Source organism: Neomonachus schauinslandi, chromosome 1 (genome assembly GCF_002201575.2).
Source record: "Neomonachus schauinslandi chromosome 1, ASM220157v2, whole genome shotgun sequence".
In the NCBI taxonomy this organism is placed as follows: Eukaryota; Metazoa; Chordata; class Mammalia; order Carnivora; family Phocidae; genus Neomonachus; species Neomonachus schauinslandi.
The window spans coordinates 155,962,232-155,988,078 of NC_058403.1; the positions used below are offsets into that span (position 1 = coordinate 155,962,232).

At 48.3% G+C, this 25,847-nt stretch overlaps 1 protein-coding gene across 1 annotated transcript; it reads left to right on the plus strand.

The window, feature by feature from the left end:
- Window positions 1-1,855: 1,855 nt before the first annotated feature.
- CHST13 (carbohydrate sulfotransferase 13) lies at window positions 1,856-25,802 on the plus strand. Its single transcript, XM_021695127.2, has 3 exons — window positions 1,856-1,991; window positions 20,821-20,900; window positions 24,891-25,802. The coding sequence occupies exons 1-3, from the start codon at window positions 1,895-1,897 to the stop codon at window positions 25,734-25,736; spliced, it is 1,023 nt and encodes a 340-aa protein (XP_021550802.1). The 5' UTR covers window positions 1,856-1,894; the 3' UTR covers window positions 25,737-25,802.
- The last annotated feature ends 45 nt before the right edge of the window (window positions 25,803-25,847 follow it).

Here is a 25,847-nt window from a genome sequence, read left to right on the forward strand (position 1 = left end):
TTCTCTCCCCTGGAGCCCCTGAGCAGAGTGGGTAATTCAGTATCTGCTGAAGGAATGAATGTGAGCCCCTTTGAGAGGACAGAGGCTGCAGAAAGTGTCTTCACAGGGAAGATACTGAGGCCCTGGGCCTCTGGCAAGGCATATCCAACCCCCCCATCCCAAGACCCCACACTGAGGCACCCCCCATGGGCCTCCAGGGATCAGGTCTCCAGGAATTTTCTCCACAGGGATAGGCTGAGACATTGTTCTCAGCTTTGGCCACCAGGTGGCAGCCCAGGAGACCAAGACTCCTGCCCGAAGGCCCCAGAGGCTGGGACCCCTTACAGAGACTGTGGGGCGAGGGTAGTAGGATCTGGAATGCAAGTGTAGATTAGATTTGGGGCCCAATGGGCACGTACATGGCTGGAAATCCTTGGGCCCTGGGCCCAGAGCAGCAGCAGCCCTGCCTGAGGGCCCGACTGGGGCTGAGCGGGACGCATCCCAAGGCTCTCTGTCGGGTCCTTTGGAAAGCCATAATAATGAGCTTCTGGTTTTATCTGTGAGGGGCGTTTCCCATTTCTCTGCCATTTGAGACGTATCATCACCATTTGGAGCCATATCTTTAAGCCAACAGAACTATTATTTACTTAACATGTTTCCTCAAATAGACCTTTAAAACTTCAAAAAATGTAATAGGAAGGAACTTTCGTATCACCGCTGTAAGAGAAACCAGTCTTTTGCCAGAAACAGGCAGTAACTGTAAAAATAAATTAATTCATCACTAACATCTAGGATTTAGATGGCCCTCACGGATCCGTTGTACAGGGAATTGGGGCACAGAGAGGTTAGGCAAATTTCCCAATCTCACGTGGTGATTAAGTGGCACCTGCAGGGTTTGGAAACGGATTTTTCAAGAGCAGCTATAAAACTGTAGTTTACTGCAGGACCCTTTCCCACACACTCACACCGCCAAGTGTTCACTCAAGTGCACATGCACACACCTGCACACGGCATCAGCTGCACCCTTGGTTCCCTGTTAGCCTGACTTCTGGGCAGCAAGGCGTGAGGGTCAGGCCTGCTTCCTGGTCTCCCCACCCCACAGGGTTAGCTGGATGTTTCTCTTTCAAAGGCGGGACTTCACTCTCATCCCCTCACACACAGGAGTCCTGCGCAAGCTGAGTGCTCACCTGGAGGGTGGATCCCTTGCCAGGACCAGGTGAGGCCCAACGGCCCTGATGCCCAGCAGGGCAGGAACTGAGAACTCCCACCTCTCCTCCCAGAGCTGGTCAGGACCTGCATGAGCCAGAATTCAGGCAAGACCTGGAGACACCTGTGGAAAACAAGGCTACAGGCTGGCCTTGGGGGGAGGTAAGAGGTGCTCTTAGGCCTGATGCTGGGGATGGAAGATGCGGGAGGGGCTTATGTACAGAGGGCTGCTCCCCATACCAGCCCTTGGCCCCCTGGCATGCAAGGCAGCAAAAAAACACAAGAGGACACAGTGCACTTCCGACCCACCGATCTGCCACTTTGATGACAAGGCTTCTTGGCCTCGGGTGGAGGATAGTACCCCCAGGGCAAACTGAAAGGGGCGGAGCCTCACCGGGCGACAGGGCTCTTTCCACCCAGTCTCCCCTTCGCGCCCTGGACTGCAGCCCCACTTGATCGGGTGTAGGGCGTGGAGGCTGGACGAGCGAGGCTCGCCACCCGCCGTCGTCCACCTCCTCAGTCCCCAGCGGTCGGCCGCCGCGCCACCCTGCCGCCCGCCAGCGGGGCTCTCGCACCCCCGCGCCGTGCCTTGGTACGCGCCGCCGGGCGGGCCGGACCGGGCGGGGCGAGTCCCGGGGCGGGTCCCCGGCCGGGCACTGCTGCCCCCCGCGGGACAAGGCGGACTGCAGCCCCGCGGGCCCCGCGCAGCATGGGGAGGCGCTGCTGGCGGCGGCGCGCGCTGGCCGCCGCGTGTCTGGGGGCTGCGCTCCTACTCCTGGGCGCCGCGCCCCGCGCCCTGCGCCCGGGTGAGTGCCCGTCGGGCCCCTCCACGGGACACCTGCTGTCTCCTCCCGGGCTGGGAGTAGGGGGTGGGGGTGGGGGGCAGAAAGGCTCTAGGCACCCGCGCCCATGCCCCAGCTCCCCGCAAGGGTGTTGCGCCCCTCGGGAGTTGGTCTCTCGACGCCCAGGAGACGTGACCGTTTTGGGCCTCACAGCCTGTGCCCAGGGATCCGGGTCAGTTGTGGGTGTTAGAGGGCATTGGGCCCACCCAGGAAGGCATTCTCATTTACCTTGCCCCCGAAGCCCCTTGGCGCCCCGAAGCCCCTTGGCATAAGCTTGGATGGGCTGGGGAAGCTTCAGGCCGCCTGGTCCTGAAGGCGGGCCCTCTGTGGCACAGGCGCTGCCGCCCTGCTCCGCCTTAAGTTCCCACGGGGAAGAACTTGGGGCTCCTTTGCACCCACTGCATGGTCTGGTTGGGGAAACTGAGGCAGCTAGCCATGATTCCGCAGGGTGTAGTAGCTGCTCTGGGCCAGGCATGTGCTGAGTCTTAAATTCACTTCATCTCCTCCCCATTTCACAAAGTGGGAAACTAAGGCCAGAGAGATTTAGGAACAGGTGTGGATGGCTAACCTGCAGCCTACACAGTCCGCCTGGGGGTTGAGGTGCCCAGTCAGCAGTGTGTTCCCATCTCTGGCTCTGTTTGCCTTTCCTGGGTGTGAGTGTGTTGGGGTAGGGGGCAGGGATATGTGGGTAAGGGGTAGGTCTCCACTCTCCTCCCTCTCCCTGTGTGCGCTCTGTGAGAATCCTCAGAGTCTCATCTTTGGTGACCCCCGGCAGGGTCCCAGGGAGTAAATAATCACGCCCCAGGGTGGGCAGGGACTGTAGGCAGCGGGGTCAAGGTGGCCCAAGAGATGAGGCTGAGAAATCTGTTTTTGGGGGGACACTCACCCACCTGTCTGGGTCTAGATTAGTGGATAAGGGTCATTCCACAGCCTTACCTGCTGGATGACCTAGTCCCTCTCCTCCCAGGTCCTCAGTACTCCCATCTATCACATGGAGTGCTCAAGTTCTTCCTTACAGGGCTTCTGGGGAGATGAGAATGAGACAGCAGACAGAAAGTGGTTGGTCATGATTAGGGCCAGCTGTCATGATTAGGGGTTTCACTGTGCTACCTTCATCCTGGGGTGAGGGGCTTCCCCCTCCGGCTTTCCCTCAAACCCCCATATTGCTGGAGGCCAGGGTTTAGCTGGGGTCCAGGTGAGCAGGGCTTGGAGAGGGCCTCTCTAGTGCTCACCAGAGCTCTACCCAGTCACCCTGCCACTCACACTGTTTCCCCCATGCCTGGACTCAGCCATCCAGACACCTCTCCAAGCCCATGGAAGGGAGATGTGGTCAGTCTTTCTACCACCACCCCCTTTCTGTGAGCAGGCAGGCCATCTGGGAGTGGTGCTCCTGGTTCATGGCAGGTGCTCCTGTGTCCTAGCTGAGTGGAGTGTCCCCTAGTACAGTGTGGGCTGTGGTCCTATGGTCTATGACCATGACAGTCTCTGTCCACCCAGTCATTCACAGACAAATGTTTACTCAGGAGCTGGACTCCCAGGCCCCAACGCTCAGCCCCTGGGGTGGGATGTGAGAAAGAGAAAAGGCCAGAGCATCTGGGCCCTGGTGTGGGGGGTGTCTGGGGGGTATCTACAGAGGAGTCGGTACATTTGGGTAGGCTTCTGTGTGTCTGTATCTCTGGGCTTGCACGTATCTCCTCTGCCTGGACACATCTCTCCTGCTACCTCCTCTCCTCCTCTACCCAGGTCTGAGAGAAGAGAAATGAGCCAAGGTACTGGTCACTCTCTGTGCTTTGTTCCTTTTGACCATCTCATGCAAAACCCAAGAGAGCAGGAGCTAGAGAGAGGGACTTGTGGTCCCCCTTCCTAGTCTTTGCCTGGGCTGTGTGTCCCACTGGGCTTCCCTGCCATGTGAATACCTTGGCCATGACAAAAGAAGGTTAATTAAACCAACCTACCAATCTCCTCTGCTGGTTCTCCCCTCCGCCCCCCGCCCCCGAGCCATGAGCTAAAGCCCCTGACCCCAGAAGCCAGTGAGGGCATGCTAATGTTGGGCCCACAGGCACCTGGCAGACCCCAAGGGAAACAGCTAGGTGGAAAGGCCTTCTGCCAACCGTCCAGCTGGAGGTGGACCCTGCTGTCCAGGGTCTCTGAAACTGGCCTCAATAGGGCCTTCAGCATCTCTGAGCATGTCCCTGAAGCTGTGTTCCAAGTTGGAAGGGGGTGCGGTGGGGGTGGGCCCCTGGCCTGGGGCTAGGGTTCCGGGGCACAAGAGGAATGTCAGCACCTTACTCCAGGCAGGTAGGTCTGGCACAGTCCCCTCCTTCTCCAAAGCAGAAGGTGTTGCCACACGTTGGGCAGGGGACCCCTGAAAGGCTGCCACTATAGGCCTGGGGCCCCTGTTGCCCATTTACTAGTGGGGAAGTCTGGAGCAGCCCACCCTGGCACCCCTCGGCCCCCAGGATTCCACAAATGCTGACCTAGTGCCTAGGGTCCTGGGGATGAGGAAGATGTTGGGGGCAAGGTGGGACAGCTGCCCAGGATACTGCTGCCCTCAACACCCACCCTCACCCCAGGGTCCCAGTGGCACCTCCACTGTCACCTCTTGTCCCCTTCGCTTCCTCTGTGTCCCAGCCTGGGCATGGCACTGTAACCCTGTTGACCACATATTTGCTGGGCACGTGCTCGCTCATGCGAGGTGCCTTTCTAGGGCTGACAGCAAAACTTACTAATATCCCTGCCCTTGCAGACCTTATATTTTTAATATTAAAAATCCAAATCTCCAGTCTGCATCCTCTATCCCCAGAGGCACACCCAGGAAGAGTCTCCATGCCACCACATTAAATCCGCTACAGGGGTTCACAGGGGCGGCATTGGGAGGGGCCAGATCCCTTTCCTAGGTTTGCAAGGGTTGAGCATCTTTCCTGAGGTTGGAATCTCTGTCCACTTCTAGGGGACCTGGGGTTGGGGGCAGGGAAGGGAGAGTGTAGAAGAGGTTGGGTGGAGGGGGGCTTATTCCCAGGGGAGCCCATCCCTTTCTTGCAGGCTGGACTGTGGCCCTCCTTTCCTCCGGGCCACAGCCCTTCTCTTGGGGTCCAGTGCTTCCTGTCCGAGGTCCAAGGGTGATCTCTGTGCTAACAGAGATTTCCCCCACCATCCTTCCTGGAAGGTCTCCAGGTCCAAGGGTGATCTCTGTGCTAACAGAGATTTCCCCCACCATCCTTCCTGGAAGGTCTCCAGGTGGGGAAGGACCCAGGAAGCTCAGGTGGGGACCCTCACTCTCTCTCCTCCTCGCTCTCCATCCCCTTCCTTCTTTGGCACCACAGCACCTGGGGACTCAGGCCACAGAGACAACTGTACAGACTGAATGCAGGGTGCCTGATAGTCAGGGTGCCCCTGCAGTCATGCAGCCTAGCGGCCCTAGAGCCAGCCATTGCTTTTAATGAAAAACCAGTATTTTGGTTCTATGCAGAATAAATACAGAAATAAATGCCCAACGACTACTGGGGAGCCGGAGTGCCAGGGCTGAGGTGGGTCAGTGAGGACTGACATAGGCCTGGCCTTGGAGCTGAGCAGGGCCCCCTAGGACCCAGCAGCGGCCCGTCAGCGCAGAAGCCAGGGATCTTTGCAGGGGTAGCCAGAGGAGGCCGGAGCAGGCGGCTTCCCCCTGCAGCCCTGTGTCCCTTGCTTCCCCCTGAGCCCCCTGCAGGACCCCACCCCATAGACTCTCCCTCATCTCCCTTGCACAGTGGGGCCCCGATGCCCAACTCTACATGCTCTGACTCCTCTCCGTCCTGGCCCCTAGTCCCTCACAGGCAAGTGAGGAACCAGAGACTGGAGCCACCCAGAGGACAGTGTCTCAGTGAGGACATCTCAACTCAGGCCAACTTAAGCCAGATATGGCTGCCTTCAGGAATGCGTGGATCCAGGGGCTGAAACCATGTTTCCAGCTCTAGGTTTGGCTTTTCTCTCTCACTCCAAAGGAAGGGCTCTTTTACTGATAATTCCAGGCAGAGTCTCAAGGATGTGTCTCATTGGCCTGAATTGGGTCACATGGTATCCACCTCTGAGCCAATTGCTGTGGCAGAAGGGGATGGAATGCTCTGATTGGCTAGGCCTAGTCACATGCCTATCCCAGCAACTATGGGAGAAGGACGCCTATCAGAACCACGTGCATGGGACGTGAGCAGGTTCATTCCTGGAGGGAAATCGAGAGGGCTAGCCAAAGCAGGGGGAGTGGCTGCTGGCAACCAAATAAATAGATGCTCACCACCCTGCTGTCCATTCTCAGATACTGCCAGAGTGCCCAGGGCACAGAGGCACCTTCCAGGCCTCCGGAGAGTGCCATGAGAAAAGTCTAGCTGGCAAGATGGATGGCTCACTAGAGTAGGCATTAGTAATCCCATTTTGCAGAGAGACTAAGCTCAGGAAAAGGGAAGTCATTTGCTCAAGGTCACCCAGCTAGGAAGTGTGGGGGCCAGGATTTAAATCCTAGTCTAAATCCCTAACCTTTATGCTTTCTACTCTACACTGCAGGGGTATTTGGGTTGGGCTTTGAAGGCTGCATAGAAGTTCACCAGGTGGGAAAATGAAGAAAGGGAATTTGGGGCAGAGGGAATGGCACAGACAAAAGCATGGAGGAGTGAAAGGCCTGGTGTGCTAAGGGCTGTGCTGTGGGCAGAGCTCTGGGTTTATGAGAAGAGGTGGTAGGGTGGAAGGCAGAAAAGTACTATAAGTCGGGCCGGTCATAGGTGGCCTTGAATAGCAGGCCAGGAGTTGGGGTACTCTCCCTATGGCCATAAGGGGCTATCAGTCTTTAAATAAATATTCATTGACACTAGGTGAGGTACAGGGATTACAAGAAAAGAAGACAGTCCCCTTCTTACAGAGCTGACCTTCCAGAGAGGCAACCAGACATCAACCCATATACAAACCACGTTATTTCAGCGGTAATAAATGCCATGAATAAATTAAAAGGAGAGACTGGGAAAGATCCTGGTGTGGAGTGTGGCTCATTGGAGAGACCCTCTTTCCAGAGGGAACTTCTGAGTTGAAATCTGAACATGAAGTATTTACTCTAAAGTATAAGCGTTCCTGGAGGAGCATCCCAGCCAAGGAACAGTGCAAAGGCCCTGAGGTGGGAATTCACCTAATGTATTTATTGCTTGGCAGAAAGACCAGTGTGGCTGGAGCTGGGGGGGTGGGGGGGGGGGAAGGTGGGAGGTGCACCAGGAGGTGGCTCTGGGAAGAAATAGGAATTTGTTAGCCAGTAGGAAGCCATGTAGGTTTTAAGATCACCAAGGTAGAAGGAAGAGAAATAAGAAGCTGGATAAGGAGACCAGTGATTATCCTGGACAGAGCCAAAGGGGCTTGCTGCCCTGAGCTGACTACCATGGAGGAGGTGGGAGGTAGGGGGCAGGGGCAGTTCCTGATCATTCTGCAGGCAGAGGTGATGAGACTACACCCAAGAGGGGTTCCATTCCAGGTGGTTTGTGGAATTCAGCAAATAGAGTTTGAATTTTAAATACAAGTGGAAAGATCTCTTTCTCTTCAGAAAAAAAATTAAAAAAAAATAAGTGGAATTGTTTTTTATTTGTGAAGGGCTTGTTAATGTGTTCCTCCATGGGCCTGATTACCAGAGGGAATGTCCCTGACCCGGGGACATGCAGGTCAGCCCTGAAGTCCCAGGTCACCCAGGGGACTGAGAGGGCTGGGGAAACCCTCCCTCCCCCTCCCCCATCAAGGTCCCTGGGGCCTGTCTGTGCTGTTTGGGCCCGGCTGTCCCTGCCTGTCTGGTCTTGCAACACTATGCCCAGCTAGAACTTATTAACCTGAAACCACATGTAATCTTTGCTCGCTGGACTGGGAATCACCAAACAGTATTTCCCCCCCAAATGGTGAAGTTTCAAATGGCCCACAGAACAACTTGTGCCCTGCCAGCTCCAAGGGGAAGCCTGTCCTTAGGGGTGGGTGTGCGAAGGGCCATTTATTGGGTTCCTGCTTTCAGTTTGCCTGGATGGCGGTTCACCCACTTACCTGTAGGTTTTGTGAGGTTGGGCGGGGCTGTGTGCCGGGCAGAATGGGTGCCCAAGAGATGTGCCCTCAGATGTGTACATGCGCTGTGGCCTGGGGTCAAATCCCGTTTCTGGGCTTTACTTGCTCTGAGGCCTCAGGCATGTTTCTTTTCCTCTTTGAGCCTCAGTTTCCCCACCAGTCAAATGCAGATAATAATAGTTTCTACCTGATATGAGTAAATGTGTCCATGTGTGCAAAGCACCGAGCAGAGTGCCAGGTGCTGGCTGACCCCAAGGCTGTGCCCCAGGTGCTTCTTCCCTGGCTCCCCTGACCCCACCAAAGCGCTGCCTCCTTTGCCAGCTGCCGTGCTCTCTTAGGGGCTTCCTGGCCACACGCAGTGGGCACTGCAGGGTGTTGGGTTGGTCTTCACACTGGTCTACTGGACGGGGACTGTGGTCTGCTCCTGAGGCTGGGGCTGCATGGTTTCCATGGCCTGGAGCCCTCTGGGCATGGGCACCGGGCTGTCCCAGACTGTGGGCAGCTCACCCCGCATTGCTTCCTCCCTTCACCCCAGCTGCTTTGCTTTGAGCTGTTTCAAAACTCCAGCGGTTTCCCCACTGTGATCTGTTTCTCCTTCTGCCAGCCTCTGTCCCTGTCACTGTGTGTAGCCTGTCTCTTTCTCTGTCTGCATCTTTGGCACCCCCAGTCCCTCCCACCTCCCTGCCCCCCCCCAATAACCTTCTATTTTTGTCTCCTTTTTCAAAGCAGAACCCCACCGCGGTTTTGCCTGTGGCTGCCCTGGGCTGGCCCAGGCCCCTCCCTGGCTGTGAGACCTGGCTTTCCCTGCCTTGTCTGCTCCATGGTACCCTTGGCAGGGAGCCTGGGACCTGAAGCCTCATGGAGGGGCTGCAGGGTGGAGGACACAGGCCAAGAGAGGCTTGGGGCAACCAGAGCAGAGGTTGGGGGATGCTTCAGTGTGAACCTGTTTGGGGCCACCCTGCCCTCAGAGCCAAGCCCCCAGCTTTCCAGAGTGGGGGGCTGGATCCAGGGATCTTCAAGGCAATCCCCTTCTGGCCCTCCTAGACCCATCTGTCCCCCTCCATGGCCAGCCTGTCCATCCCACTAGACTGTAGGTTCTTCTGATCTCTGTGGCAGGAAGGGGTGGAGTGGGTGGGGTAGCCCAGCCCTGTAATCACTGGCCACAGCTACTCTATAAATAGGGCCTCACTCTGGTGCCTGTTCCCTCTGACCCTCACCCACTGGCCCCTGAGGTCTGGTATGGGACCTGCTTTCCTGTAGGCTGGAGCCTGAGCAGGAAATGAGAGTCCCCACACAAGGGTTGGTGTTTCTGAAGGCTGGGTGCCTCCCTCCCAGTTGTGGGGCCTTGGGGTAGAAATGGGCCTAGGTGTGCTTCACTGGTCCTAGGGGCACCTCCCCCCCCGCAACCCCTCAGTGGGTACCAGCCCTTCCTCAAGCCCAGGCTGTGGCCCTGAGGGGAGCTCAGTGGGTGACCTTGAGCCACAAGTAACACATCCACAGAATGATGACGAGGGTACCTCTCCTCCCCCGGCTGTGGGTGGTGCTGTGCTCATGTGACCCAGCCTCTCCTGGGAGCTACGGCTACACTTAGGCCAGCAGCGGCGGCCACCCTGCCAGCCCTGAGCCCGGGGCCTCCACTGCACTTTGAGGGGCCGGCCAACTTTGCTGCCACCTCCGGTCAGCTCATTGTCCGATGACAGTGGTGTTGCTGGGATGTGTCCAGCTGCCAGGAGACAGAGGTTCAAGTCCTAGGACCATTGATAAATCCCAAGATACAGGCAGGCCCTGAGGGCCTCGCCTTGTCCCGGCACCCTGGCTACAGAAGAGCCCAGGCCTTGTTCCCAGGACACTGGAGTGGGGAGGGAGCTTGAGGCTGCCAGAGGCATGCCAGGAGGCCCGGGACAGTGGGCTTCAGATGCACACCGAAGGTTCTGGAGGCCAAGGTGAGGTCAATCCAGCCGTCGTTTATTCATTCCTTCAACCAACCTCTGCCAGGTATGGCTCTAATAGAACGGTTCTCAAAGTGTGCTCCTGGACCAGCAGCATTAGCATGACCTGGGAGCTGTTAGAAATGCAGATTCTTGGGCCCCACTCCAGCCCTACGGGGCTACAACCTCTGCATGTGGGGCCAGGTAATCTATGTTTTCATCTATGCATGCTAAAATTTGAGAACCACTACTCATGGTCAATTTGCCAATAGTTAATCAAATTTTCCAAGTTTATTTCTTCGTCAAAAACATGTCTTAAAGAAAACGCCTGGATCTTTTCAATTAATGTATTCTTGGCAGCATTTTGAAGACTCTTCATTTTGTTGAAAGCCAAGGGTCATGGGAACGTTCATCCGTCTTACGAATATATTCTTTTCTCATATGATCCTGAATTCTTGAAGATACTCTTCTTATGAATAAGCAATATTCTTAGGAATTCAGGATTATATCATGATAGCCATTGACTAAATTTGTAAGCTAGATTTACATAAAATGCCCTTGCATGTATTCTTTTTTTATGATCAGTATTTTTATTTTCATTGAGATCTAATTCTCATTCCATAAAATTCACTTTTTTAAAGTACACAATTCAGTGGTTTTTAGTGTATTTAAAAGCTGTGCGATATGACCTCTATATAATTCCAGAATATTAGCCATTAGCAGTCACTCCCCACTTTCCCAGTGATTCCCCCCCACCGTGTCCCCCAGGCCTGGGCAACCACTGTTTTCTGTCTCTATGGATTTGTCGATTTGCGATGTTTCATGTAAATGGCATCAAATAATATGTGGCCTTTTGAGTCTGGTTCCTCTCACTGAGTGCAGTGTTACAAGATCCAGCCATGTGGAGACCAGGGTCAGTACTCCTTTCCTTTTTATGGATGAATATGTATGGATGTGCCACAGTATTTATCCATTCATCCGCTGGTGGACATTTAAGGTTTTGGTTATGAAATATAATGCTGACGGGAACATTTGTGCATAAGTGTTTGTGTGAATGTGTCTTCATTTCTCCTGCGTGTGTACCTAGGAGTGGAATTGCTGGGTCATAGGCTAATTCTATGTTTAATTTTTTTTTCCAAATTTTTGTTATTGTGGTAAAATACACGTAAGATAAATTTTGCTGTCTTCATCATTTTTAAGTGTACGGTTCGGTGATATCAATGCGTTCACAGTGTTGTGTGACCATCCTCTCCAGAGCTCTTTCGTCTTGTAAAACTGAAACTCTGCACCTATTAAATAACTCCCTGTTCTCCCCTCTGCACCCCAGTGACCATCACCTGCTCTCTAGCTCATTGGTTTTTACTATTCCAGGTACTCTGCGAGTGGAATCATTCATGATTGGTCCTTGTGTGACTGGCTTTTTTCACTCAACATAATCTCCTCAGGCTCATCTATGTTGTAGTGTGTGTCAGTTTGCTTTCCTTTCCAGGCTAATACCCACTGTAGGAATGGGCCCCATTTTGCTTATCTGTTCATCTCCTCATGGACTCTTGGGTTGCTTCCATGTTTTAGCTGTTGTGAATAATGCTGCTGTAAACATGGGTGTGCAAACATCTCTTAGACGCCTTGCTTTTTCAAGTATTTTGGTACCTAGAAGTACCTTCAAGTATTCAAGTACCTAGAAGAGGAATTGCTGGGTCGTATGGTAATTCCAAATTTAATTGTCTGTGGAAGCTCCATGCTGTTTTCATAGCAGCTGCCCCATGTTATCTCCCCACCAACACTGCACAGGGTTCCAACTTCTCCACATTAACAAAACTTGTTCTCTTTTTTTTTTTGATAGTAGCCATAATAATGGGTGTGAGGTGGTATCTCATTATCATTTTGATTTGCATTTCCCCAGTGATTAGTGATGTTGAGTGTCTTTTCATGTGCTTATTGGTCATTTGTATATTTTCTTTGGAGAAATGCTATTCAAGTCCTTTGCCCTGTTTTGACTTTATTTTTTGTTGTTGTTGAATTTTAGGAGTTCTCTATATATCCCCTTTCAGATACCTAATTTATAAATATTTTCTCCTATTCTGTGTGTTGTTTTTGGGTGCACAAAAATTTTTTTAGTTTAATTTTATTTAAATTCAATTAATTCACATATAGGATATTATTAGTTTCAGAGGTAGAGTTCAGTGATTCATCAGTTGTGTATAATGTATAATGCTCATTACATTATGTGCCCTCCTTAATGCCCATTACCCAGTTACTCCAATCCCCCCACCCACCTCCTCTCCAGCAACCCTCAGTTTGTTTCCTAGAGTTAAGAGTCTCGTATGGTTTGTCTCCCTCTCTGATTCGTCGTATTTTATTTTCCCCTCCCTTCCCCTATGATCCTCTGTTTTGTTTCTTAAATTCTAAAGACAATATGATAATTGTCTTTCTTTGACTGACTTATTTCACTTAGCATAATACCTTCTGGTTCCATCCACATCATTGCAAATGGCAAGAGTTCATTCTTTTTGATGGCTGAGTAATATTCCATTTTACATACATATAATAATGAGATATATATATATATATACACATATATATATCTTACATCTTCTTTATCCATTTATCTGTCAATGGACATCTGGGCTCTTTCTGTAGTTTGGCTATTGTGGACATTGCTGCTGTAAACATTGGGGTACAGGTACCCCTTTGGATCACTATGTTTGTATCTTTTGGGTAAATACCTAGTAGTGCAGTTGCTGGGTCGTAGGGTAGCTCTATTTTTAACTTCTTGAGGAACCTCCATACTGTTTTCCAGAGTGGCTGGACCAGTTTACATTCCCACCAACAGTGTAGGAGGGTTCCCCTTTCTCCACATCCTTGCCAACATTTGTTGTTTCCTTTCTTGTTAATTTTAGCCATTCTGACTGGTGTGAGGTGGTATCCCATTGTGGTTTTGATTTGTATTTTCCTGATGCCGAGTGATGTTGAGCCTTTTTTCATGTGTCTGCTGGCCATTTTATGTCTTCTTTGGAGAAACGTCTGTTTGTGTCTTCTGCCCATTTCTTGACTGGATTATTTGTTTTTTGGGTGTTGAGTTTGATAAGTTCTTTATAGATATTGGATACTATGGGTGCACAAAGTTTTTAAACTTCCATCAAGTCCAATTTACCTATTTTTTCTTTTGTTACCTGTGCCTTTGGTCATATCCAAGAAATCATTGCCAAATCCAATGTCATGAAGATTTTGTTGTATGCTTTCTTCTAAGAGTATTATTGTTTTAGGTCTTATGTTTAGGTCTTTGATCCATTTTGAGTCAAATTTTGTATATGGTGTGAGATAAGGGTCCGACTTCATTCTTTTGCATGTGAATATCCAGTCTTCCCAGCACCATTTGTTGAAAGGAGTATCCTTTCCCCTTTGGATGGTCAAAATCATTTGACCATATATGTAAGGGTTTATTTCTGGGCTCTTTATTCTATTCTATTGATTTATATGTCTGTCCTTACACCACCCACTGTTTTGTTACTATAGCTTTGCAGTTAGTTTTGAAATTAGGAGGAGTGAGTCCTCCAGTTTTGTTGTTCTTTTTCAAGATATATTTGGGGTCCCATATGAATTTTAGGATGGGGTTTTCTATCTCTGCAAAAAAATGTCATTGGAATTTTGACAGAGATTGCATTGACTCTGTAGATTGTTTTGGGTAGTACTGACATTTTAACAATATTAAGTTTTCCAATCCATGAACATGGGACATGTTTCCATTTCTTTGTGTCTTATTTATTTCAGCAGTGTTTTGTAGTTTTCACTGTACAAGTCTTTCACCTCCTTGGTTAAGTAATTCCTAAGTATTTTCTTCTTTTTTACACTATTATAAATGGAACTGTTTTTGTACTTTCCTTTTCATATTGTTCATTGTGTGTGTATGGAAATGCAACTGATTTTTGTGTGTTGACTTTGTATCCTGCTACTTTGGTGAACTCATTTATTAGTTCTAACAGTTTTTGTGTGTGGAATCTTTAAGGTTTTCTGCATATAAGAACATATCATCTGCAAACAGAGATAATTTTATTACTTCTTTCTAGTTTGGATACCTTTTCTTTCTCTTTCTTGTCTAATTGCTCTGACTAGAACTTCCAGCATTATATTGATTAGAAGTGGCAAAAATGGGCATCCTTGCCTTATTCCTGATGTAGAGGAAAAGCTTTTAGTCTTTCACTATTGAGTATGATGTTCACTGTGGGTTTTTCATATATGGTTTATATTGTGTTGTAGTACTTTCCTTCTAGTCCTTGTTTTTTGAGTGTTTTTTTTTTTATCATGAAAGTATGTTGAATTTTGTCAAATGCTTTGTGCCAAGTGAGATGATTGTGTTTTTCCCCCTTCATTCTCTTAATGTGATGTATTGCAGTGATGGGTGTTTGTATGTTGAACTATCCTTGCATTCTAGGAATAAATCCCACTTGGTTATAGTGCATAACCTTTTCATTGTGCTGTTGAATTCTGTTTTCTAGTATTTTGTGGAGAATTTTTGCATCAATATTCATAAGGGATATTGGTCTGTAGCTTTCATTTCTTGTAGTGCCTTTGTCTGGCTTTTTTCCCCCAGTCAGAGTTATACTGGCCACACAGAATGAGTTAAGAAGTGTTCCCTCTTCCTTAGTTTTTGGAAAAGTTTGAGAAGGACTTGTATTAGTTCTTTAAATGTTTGACAGACCACAGCAGTGAAGCCATCGGGCCCATGGCTTTTATTTGTCAGGAAATTTTTGATTAATGATTCGATCTCCTTACTAGTTATAGGTCTTTCCAAATTTTCTAACTACTTCATGATTTAGTCTTAATACATTTTGTGTTTTTAGAAATGTGTCTATTTCATCTAGGTTATCCAATTTTTTTGGCATACAATTGTTCATAGTATTCTCCTGTGTTTTTTTTTTTTTTAATTTCTGTAGTCACTAGTAATGTCCCACTTTCATTTCTGATTTTAGTAAGCTGTATCTTCTTTTTTTCTTGGTCCATCTAGCTTAAGGTTAGTCAATTTGTGGATCTTTCCAAAGAACCAACATTTGGTTTTATTGATTTTCCCTTTTTTTCTATTCTCTATTTCATTTATCTCTGCTCTAATCTTTATTATTTCCTTCTTTCTTCCAGCTTTGGGTTTATTTTTTCTTTTTCTAGTTCCTTAAGTTGTAAAGTTAGGTTGCTGATTTGAGATCTTTCTTGTTTTTTAGTGTAAGCATATATAACTATAAATTTTCTCCTAAGCACTTTCACTGCATCCCATAAGTTTGGTATATTGTTTTCATTTCTGTTTGTCTCCAAGTATTTTCTAATTTCCCTTGTGACTTCTTTGATCCACTGGTTTTTTATAAGTGTATTCTTTGATGTCTACAAATTTGTGAATTTTTCCAGTTTTCCTTCTGTTACTGATTTCTGACTTCACCCTGCTGTGGTCAGAGAACATACTTTGTATGATATATGTCTTTTAAAATCTATCACGACTTATTATGTGGCCTAAAATATAGACGATCCTGGGAAATGCTTCATATGCATTAGAGAAGAATGTGTATGCTGTTGTTGTTGGATAGAGTGTTTTATATGTGTCTATTAGATCTAGTTGGTTTATTGTGATATGTAAGTCCCCTGTTTCCCTCCTCATCTTCTCTCTGGTTGCTCAGTTCATTATTATGAGTGGTGTATTGAAATCTCCACTATTATTGTAGAGCTGTCTATTTCTCCCTCCTATTCTGTCAATTTTTGTTTCATATACTTTGATGATAAGTTAATGTTTATAATTGTTCTTCTTCCTGTTTTAAAACTTTTATTTATATAGGAAGTTCTTCTTTGTCTCTTGTAAACTTTTCTGATTCAAAGTCTATTTTGTCTGATATTAATATAGTCACCTTTGCTCTATTTTGTTATTATTTGCTTGGAATATCTTTTTCCATCCTTTCACTTTCAACCACTTTGTGTCACTGGATCTCAAGTGAGTCTCTTGTAGACAGCATATAGTGTTGGGTCAGATATTTTTATCCATTCTGCCAATTTCTGCATTTTGACTGGAGAGTTTAATCCATTGACATTTAAAGTAATTACTGATAAAGCGGAACATCTGTCATTTTGTTATTTGTCTTCTCTGTGACTTATAGTTTTTTTATCCATCATTTCCTGTATTACTGTCTACTTTTGTGCCTAATCAATTTATTTTTTGTAGTAAAATGTTTAAATTCCTTTCTCATTTCTTTTGTGGATACCATGGGGATTACATTGAACATCCTAAAATAATACATTGTATTTTGAATTTATACAGGTTTCTTCATTTGAATGGACCATACTTTTCCCGTTTCTTTGTATAACTTCTAATTTTTTGTTGAACACTGGACATTTGAATCTAATAATGTAGCTCTGGAAAACAGATTCTCTTTCTCAGTGATTGCTGTTTTTAGTTTCTGTTTTTGTCTTTCTGATTGTTGTAGCCTGTCTCTGTGCTGAGGTTCAGCCCAAGGTATAAATTTAAGGTCTTCTTAGGTCTTTTCTGAGCCTCTTCCTGGGCATTCACAGTCAGTTTCTAATTTTCCCCACCTTTCATTTTTCTCTTTTCCCCTTTTTGGAGCCAGACATTAAATACTAAAACATTCAAAACAACTGCATAGGTGGGGAAAAGGAACCAGCTCATTAAGTCTCCTGGAAGTCACTTTATGTGGAGTGTGAGGGGCTTGCAACAATGTGGGGAGGTATAACTGATCAAAGCACAGATCTCTGATATTTGGAGAATAGGATCCTTTTTGCCCATTCTGGCTCTTGCATGCTCTATGTAAGCTGCTCCAAGAACAGATGCACAGCTGCCTGCCATGTGGCTGGGGTGGGGGGTGAGTGGATGCCCTGAGCTAAGAAAGAGCTGAAACTGACTGAAATTTACCACCATTTACCATTTAAGCCTTCCCCTGGAAGTTGCAAGCCTTCAATGGACTCCAGAATTCCAGGTCTATCTGATGTATCTGATAGATTCTGCCAGTACAGTTGTTGCCTGGGTGGAGAGACAGATTCTTGGTGTTCCTAGTCTGTCATCTTTCCAGAATCATCTAGGCTTAGCTTTTAAGGAATTGCCAAACTGTTTTCTGTGGCAAAATATCTCTAGTCTCCATTCCCACCATCAAAGTATAAGGGTTCCAATTTCTCCACATCCTCACCAATACTTGTTTTTATCTTTTTTTATTATAGCCATCTTAGTGGGTGAGAAGTTGTGTCTTAATGAGGTTTTGATTTGACTTTTCCTAACAGCTAGTGATGCTGAGCATCTTTTTATCTGTTATTGGCAATTTGTATATTATTGGAGAAGTGTCCATTCATATCCTTTGCCTACTTGAAAAGTTGGGTTATGTCTTTTATCATTTGGTTATAGGCATTCTTTTTTTTTTTTTAAGATTTTATTTATTTGAGAGAGAGAGAGTGAGAGAGCATGAGAGGAGAGAGGGTCAGAGGAAGAAGCAGACTCCCCGCTGAGCAGGGAGCCAGATGTGGGACTCGATCCCAGGACTCCGGGATCATGACCTGAGCCGAAGGTAGTCGCTTAACCAACTGAGCCACCCAGGCACCCTATAGGCATTCTTTATATATTCTGGATACTAGTCCCTTATCAGATATATGGTTTGAAAATATTTTCTCCAAGTTGGTAGGTTGTCTTTTCACCTTCTTGATGGTGTCCTTTGAAGCAGAAAAGTTTTTGTTGATATAGTCCAGTTTATCTATTTTTTCTTTTGTTGTTTTTTTTGATGCCATATCTAAGAAATCACTGCCAACTCAAAGATCATGGAGATATATGTCTATGTTTTCATTATGAGTCTTTGTTAGCTCTTACATTTAGGCCTATGATCCATTTTGAGTTAGTTTTTGTATATGGTTTGAGGTAGTGGTACAATTTCATTCTTTTACATGTGGATATCCAATTTTCTCAGCAAAATTTATCATAAAGACTGTTCCTTCCCTATTGAATTGTCTTGGAACCCTAATAAAAAATCAGTTGATCTTAAGTGTAAGGGTTTGTTTCTGAACTGTGAATTCTATTTCATCAATCAATATGTCTCTCCTATCCCACCACCACATCATCTTAATTACTGTGGCTTTGTAGTAAGTAGTGAAATTAGGAAGTGTGAGATCTCCAAGTTTGTTCCTTTTCAAGATTGTTTTAGACATTCTAAATCCTTTGAATTTTTTTTTTAACAAAAAATTTTAAAAGATTTTGTTTATTTATTTGACAGAGACAGAGAGCACAAGTAGCCAGAGAGGCAGGCAGAGGGAGAAGGAGAAGCAGACTCCCCGCTGAGCAGAGAGCCCGATACAGGGCTCCATCCCAGGACCCTGGGATCATGACCTGAGCCGAAGGCAGACGCTTAACCAACTGAGCCACCCAGGTGCCCCAATCCCTTGAATTTTCTGATTAATTTAAGGATCAACTGTCAACTGTCAACACCTGTCAATTTCTGCAAAAAAGGCAGCTAGGGTTTTTATAGGGATTGCATTGCATGTGTAATCTGGGGAGTACTGCCACCTTAATGATATTAAATCTCCCAATCCATGGACATGGGATATTTTTCCATTCATTCAGGTCTTCAATTTCTTTCAGTGATGTCTTGTAGTTTTCAGTGATAAGTCTCACACTTCTTTTGTTAAATTTAATCCTTAATATTTTTATGCTGTTGTAAGTGGAGATGATTTTGTAATTTCAATTTGGGGTTTTTCATTACTAGTACTTAGAAATACAATTCACTATTGAATATTGATCTTTTATTCCACAACCTTGCTGAACTCATTTATTAGCTCTTAGCTCTAATAGTTGGTGGATTCTATAAATATACTATATATAGTCTATATATATTCTATATATATTCATGTCATCTACAAATAGAATAATTTTACTTTTTCCATTCCATTCTGGATGCCTTTTCTTTGTTTTTCTTGCCCAATTACCCTGGCTAGAACTTCTAGTACATTGTTGAATAGAAGTGGTAAAAGTGGGTATCCCTTGTTTTGTTCCTGATCTTAGAGGTGAAGCATCAGTTTTTCACCATTAAATATGTTAGCTGTGGGTTTTCTCCTAGATGGCCTTTATCAATTTGATGAAGTTCCCTTCAAGTTCTGGTTTGTTTAGTATTTTTATTATGAAAGGGTATTGGATATTGTGCAACACTTTTCCTGCATGTATTGACAATTTTGTGGGTTTTTTCTTTTACTCTATTAATATGGTGTATTACCTTGATTGATTTTTGTATGTTGAACCACTCTTGCACTCCTGGGATATATATTACTTGGTTATATATAACCATTTTTATATGTTTTATATATTCAGTTTGCTGGTATTATTTTTTTTTTGAGGATTTTGAATCTATGTTCATAAGAGATAATGTTCTGTAGTTTTCTTTTCTTGTGATGTCTCTGTCTGGTTTTGGCATCAGGGTAATACTGGGCTCATCTAATGTGTTGGAAGGTATTTTTCACCCCACAATTCTGTTTTGTTTTTCTGAAGGGGGTAAAGAGTTTGGAAGAGATTGGTGTTAATTCTTCTTTAAATTTTGGTAAAATTCACTAGTGAATATCATCTGATTCTGGGCTTTTCTCTGTGGCATTGTTTTTTTTTTTACATTACTACTTCAATGTATTTATACATATTATTATACATTACATTATACATATTATTATATATTACATTGTTATACATATACATTATACATATAATTGTTATATGTCATTGGGGTTTTCTATTTCTTTTTGGTCAATTTCAGGAATTTGCATCTTTTTAGGAATTTGTCCATTTTGTATAGGCTATCTAATTTGCTTTTGTACAATTGTTCATGCCTTTCTCATTTCTGTAAGATTCCATTCTAATGGTTTCCCTTTCATTCCTGTTTTTAGTAATTTGAGACTTCATTCTTCTTGGTCAGTCTAGCTAAAGTTTTGCCAATTTTGGTGATCTTTTTGAAGACTGCATTATACTTTATTCATTTATTAATAAGTATAATCATACTTTAGAAAAATATGACCAAGAAGCATAAGATCATGAGCCTATGCTTATCTAAATCAACTACATTACTAATAATATTATTCACATTAATTGAATATATAGGAAGATATTCCTTAAAACACATTTAGAGTAAAAGAATAAATTTAGTAAGCAGAGTTTTGGTAATTTTAGGAAGATTGAAGAGTGCAGCACTGAGACAGATGGATTGTATCCCTGCACACTGTCTTCCAGCCTAGGAGACAGTGAAACCTGCATTTACCACGAAGCGGCATACACACTGGCCAGGGAAGTACAGGCTGCTCTAGGAGTCCATGGAGGTCATGTGACCTGGGGGACTGCCACTGGAGAACCTGCAGCTTGGCTGTGCCACCTCTATTGCTACCCAGCCCTTTCTGGCTGCCCACACCTAGGATCTGGGGAGGCTGGACCGCCAGCCAGCTTGGTGAGCCCCTGAGGGCTCCATGGACATGGGGCTGGTAGGGGCGCAGCATGAAATGAAGGCAGAGGAGATGGATAAGGTTGGATGGTCAGGTCTTTAACAGAGGGCTGTGGGCTGGGTACCACCTTTCCGCTCATCCCTGCCTGCCTGGCGTCCTCCAACTCTGAAGGGTAGGACATGGGGACAGGAGCGATACCAAAGACGCTGCCCTGGTGGATTAGGGGGCCTATCAGTGCCCCACACCCCACCAAGGCAGATGAGATACAAGAGGGAAACTGAGTCCCAGAGGTAGATCAAATGTGCCCAAGGGAGTTGGCCAAGTCTCCTAAGGGCTACAGCCAGTCCATCTGATGCCTCTTTCCTTATGCCCCATAGCATTTGAAAACAGCCTGGGCTCTGGCTGGCTCAGTGGGAAGAGGAGGAGTCCCCTGCAGATGCTTTATGACTTGGACCAGGTAGGTGGACAGACCCCTGCCCAGTGATCCCTCCCTCTACCTCCAGCCACGGGAAACTGAGAACCCTAGTGTAGACCTGCTGTCTTGGGACTAGAGCCCACAGTAGGGCTTGAAGAGGCTTCCTCTGCAAATCAAGGCCCTGTGCAGAGAGGAGAATGCCTGTGACAAGGGCAAATCTTCGGACAAGCTGAGAGACCTGGGGTCTCCACCCACCCACCACCTACCCATCCATCATCCACCCAACAACAGACTGAAGCCACACTGTGCCAGGCACTCTGCCATGTGTTGAGGATATAAAAGAGCAAAGGACCCTCAGGAAGTTGACAGTCTAGTGGGGAGACAGGAATTAAGTGACCCCCCAGATTTTAGTATCTGCTGCGATAGGGAAACATGCAGGGAGCCCCTGTCCTCACACTGTTCTTAGGCACCCGGACCAGGAGGCTTACCGGCCCAGGCACTCCACTTCCGCTGTGGGCCTGCTGGGACCATGCGCAGCCCAAACACACACGCAGTTAGACCCCACCGAGAGCCACGGGCCCCTGGCTCACACACACACCAGCAGGCACGAGGAGAGGCACCCATTCAGACAGCATGTGTAGAGCACCTAGTGTATGCAGGCTGTGCTCAGGCTGCTGCTGATCCAGTGGCAAGCAGGTCAGCTGGATCCCTGACCTGGGGCAGCTGATATGCCCAGGTGAGGAAGATATCATCCCATCATTGCCACCTGCACTAGCCTGTAGCTGATTTGCATCGAAAAGGGCAGTACAAGGTGCGACAAGAGATCTACCGGGAGGGTCCTAGTTTAGATGGGGAAGAGAGATCCTCTCTGAGAAAGGGACATTGGAGCTGAGACCTGCAGAGAAGGAGTTAAGAAGCAAAGAGTAGAGGGCCAAGTGCCTGGTGGTGGACAGACAACAGAAGAGGGTGTGCGAGGTGAGCCAGGAGTGGGCAGCAGCTTGGGTGGTGCCTGGCAGGTGGGGCGAGGGCAATAGGGAAACCATAGAGGGTTTTAAGCTGGGGAGAATGATCAGACAGGTTGGGTAGGTAGCTGTTCACTGAATCCCTGAGGGCTGAGCCACAGGGGCCTGTGGAGCTTATCTGACCCACGCCCTTGGGTTGCAGGTGTGGAGGCCTTGGTTTAGAGAGGGTAACTGGCTTGCTCTGGGCCACACAGCAAGCTGAGGGCAGGCCAGGCTCTCAGCAGGATCCTGGGTTCCACTAGTTCCACAGGCTTCTGAGGGCCAGATGGGGCTGACTCAGCCCCCTCACAGCCTGAGGTCCCTCTGATGGTTGGGTGTCAAGGCCCTGGGAGCTTAGCACCTGTGGCTGGAGAAATAAGAGTAATAAAAATAATCTGGCCAACAAAGGCTAACTGTGTACCAGATACTCCAATTCTGTGGACTTATTTAGTCCTCATGGCAAGCCTATAAGGTAGGCCTGTTGTTATCCCTGTTTACAGATGAGCAAACTGAGGTACAGGGAGGCCAAGGACACAGAGAAGGTTACAGAGCTCATAAGGACTGGAGCCAGGCTAAGGATCCAGGCAGCCGAGTCCAGTCAGGCTGGGAGAGATGGTTGTAACTGTAGGATTTGTTCCTGGACCAGTGGGTATAGCCCCAGCTTCTGAGTCCTAAGGGACCTGAGTTGGGAGTCCCAGCTTCCCTACTTGAGAGCTGTAGGCAACTCATTTCTATTGAGCCTCAGTTTTCTCATTTCTATGGAGATAGTATTGACTATCTATCTTGGTATTTATGGGGCTCCAAGCAACAGAAAAGCTGACTTTAAGCCATTAGGACAGTCGGTGTTTACTTCCCAAGATGCTCAGAAACCAACAGCCCTTGGTACAGCAACAACACGTTGTCCATCATCATACTCTGAATGTTGACATATGATACATCTTGTGCCTCATGACTTCAAGATGACTGCCAGGGCTCCGGACATCTCACAGGATGGTACCCCAAGCAGAAAGGGAGGGGCTGAGGCAAAGATTTTTTTTCCTTCAGGAGCCCTCTCTTTTTGTGCTGAAGGAAAGTCTTTGCTGGGAGCCATCTAGCAGACTTCCCTGTACATCTCCTTGGCCCAAACCAAGCCAGATGTTCACCCCAGGACCCATAGCTTTCATGAAGTTGTGTGAGGCTGCTATGACTGGTTCTTCCCCAAGGCTTGGCACATGACCTACCACAACTGGGGTCTGCTGGCAAGGAGGGAGGATGACTGACAGGTGGGTGGATGGCCAACATTCCCTGCCCCAAGAAATATGTGGGGATGTCTGGAAGCTGAAAGCAGAGCTTGGCTGTGGGCCCACCGGATACAGCCTTCTCCTGGCACCCAGGTGAAGCCAGGCTTCTGAGGCCAGTCCTGTGAGTCTGCCTTAGAGGGAAAGGGATCCTCTCAGTGCTCTCACGCCCCTCACTGCTCTGAGATTGGCAGCCACCCCTCTGTGAGATTTTGAAAAAGTAAGATAAGCACATGATAGGGCATTCAACCCTTCAAACGAGTATATGCAGTGAAGAGTACCTCTCCTTCCCACCCTGGCCCTGGTTACCCCTGGAGGCGACCAGTTCGTTCCCTGTGTGCCCTTCCAGGCATGTTCTAGGCATGTGTGTAGTGTCCAATGCTCTGTCATGTGCTTAGGTCACTTTTCCAGAATCATACCTACAGGTATATATGTCCTTTTTTTCTGCTTTATGTTTTAATTGAGAAAAATTCAAACATATACAGAAGTAAAATGTACAATGCACCCCCACATTCCCATCACCCAGTTTGAACAGTGATCAACTCTGCCCTGTTTCATCCAGACCCCTCTCCCTCCATTCCTACTTGGGATTATTTGGAAGCAAATTCCAACCTTGTTTAGTATGTGACAATTTCAATATATATCTAAAAGAGAGGCTCCAGGGGCACCTGGATGGCCCAGTCAGTTAAGTGTCCAACTCTTGATTTTGGCTCAGGTCATGATCTCGGGTTTGTGAGATGGAGCCCCATGTCAGGCTCCAAGCTAAGCAGGGTTGTCTGCTTGGGATTCTCTCTCTCTCTCTGCCCCTCCCCCCCCCATGCTCGCTCACTCTCTCTTTCTCTGAAGCAAATAAATAAATCTTTAAAAAAATAAATTAAAATATGTGAGGCTGCCTACAACCTATCCTTTCTGAAACATTTTTTATTTCCTTCCTCACCCTTTGTAAACCCAAAATGTGACATGTTAACTCCTGCTCTGTACTTTAGCTTTTATCACTTGAAGTATTTTGGATTTCTGCTTGGATTTCTGGATACTTTTAAAGGCATGAGAAGCGCAAATAAGCACCTCCCCCCCCCCCCATTCTTCCCCCCCCCCCCCAGCAATGGCAGATACTCTTATGCAGGCACTGGACCCAGTGTCCTACCATTTCAGGTGCTGCTTTGTCCTTCCCTGAAATGGAAACACTCACAAGGCTCTTTTCGTAACTGGGATAAAACTCACATGCCATAAAATTCACTCTTTTACAGTGTACCCTTCAATGGTCTATAGTGACCAAGGCTGCATGACCATCACCACTCTCTAACTACAGAACACTTTCATCACCCCCTAAATTTTATTATTGAACAAAAAAATATCTCAGTAGCCTGCAAGTGGCTGCATTTTTCAACTCTATATGGAATTAAAGCTGTTGTTCTTATACACTATCCTGATATTCAATTTGTGCCCACGCTCACCACTCTGATGACATACTTATTCCATTAGGCTTACTCTGACACGGTCATATTCATCATCAGGACCTCCTTGGTCCCGAGGGCCCAACCCTACTTGTCACATCCTTCCACCTGCCTCAGTGAGGTTAGAGTCATTTTCCCCCCAAATTCTGGTCTAGGATCTGGGTCCCAAATCACAGTGATCGGTGGCAGTGCTGGGGTTCGAATCCCCTGTTCCGTCGCCACGGCCCGGTGGGCGCAGGGCCCGCAGCGCCGCCCCCCCCCCCCCCCGCCCCGCTCTCCCACCTCCGCTGTCGCCCGCAGGGCCCGCGCTCAGCCCTGGCCGAGGTGCACCGGCAGCGGCGCGACCTGCTGCGCCGAGCCTGCAGCCGCCACACACGCCGGCAGCGCCTGCTGGGGCCCGAGGACCTGCGGCACGTGCTGGTGGACGACGCGCACGGCCTGCTCTACTGCTACGTGCCCAAGGTGGCCTGCACCAACTGGAAGCGCGTGCTGCTGGCGCTGAGCGGCCGCGCCCGCGGCGACCCGCGCGCCATCCCTGCGCACGAGGCGCACGCGCCGGGCCGCCTGCCCTCGCTGGCCGACTTCAGCCCGGCCGAGATCAACCGCCGGCTGCGCGCCTACCTGGCCTTCCTCTTCGTGCGCGAGCCCTTCGAGCGCCTGGCGTCGGCCTACCGCAACAAGTTCGCGCGGCCCTACAGCGCGGCCTTCCAGCGGCGCTACGGCACGCGCATCGTGCGGCGCCTGCGGCCGCGCCCACACCCCGACGCGCTGGCCCGCGGCCACGACGTGCGCTTCGCCGAGTTCCTGGCCTACCTGCTGGACCCGCGCACGCGCCGCGAGGAGCCCTTCAACGAGCACTGGGAGCGCGCGCACGCCCTCTGCCACCCGTGCCGCCTGCGCTACGACGTGGTGGGCAAGTTCGAGACGCTGGCGGAGGACGCGGCCTTCGTGCTGGACCTGGTGGGCGCGCCCGGCCTGCGCTTCCCTGCGCCCCCGCCCCGGGCCAAGGCGGCCGCCGCCCGCGACCTGGCCGAGCGCCTCTTCCGGGACATCAGCCCCTTCTACCAGCGGCGCCTCTTCGACCTCTACAGGATGGACTTCCTGCTCTTCAACTACTCTGCCCCTTCCTACCTGCGGCTGCACTAGGCGGCGGGGCCTGTCACATCGGCCGGACGGTGTGCATTTCTGGTGCCCCCCCCCTCCAGGCCCCCCGCACCCCGATGCTGGTGCTGCCTGCCCGGGACTCCACTCTGAGCA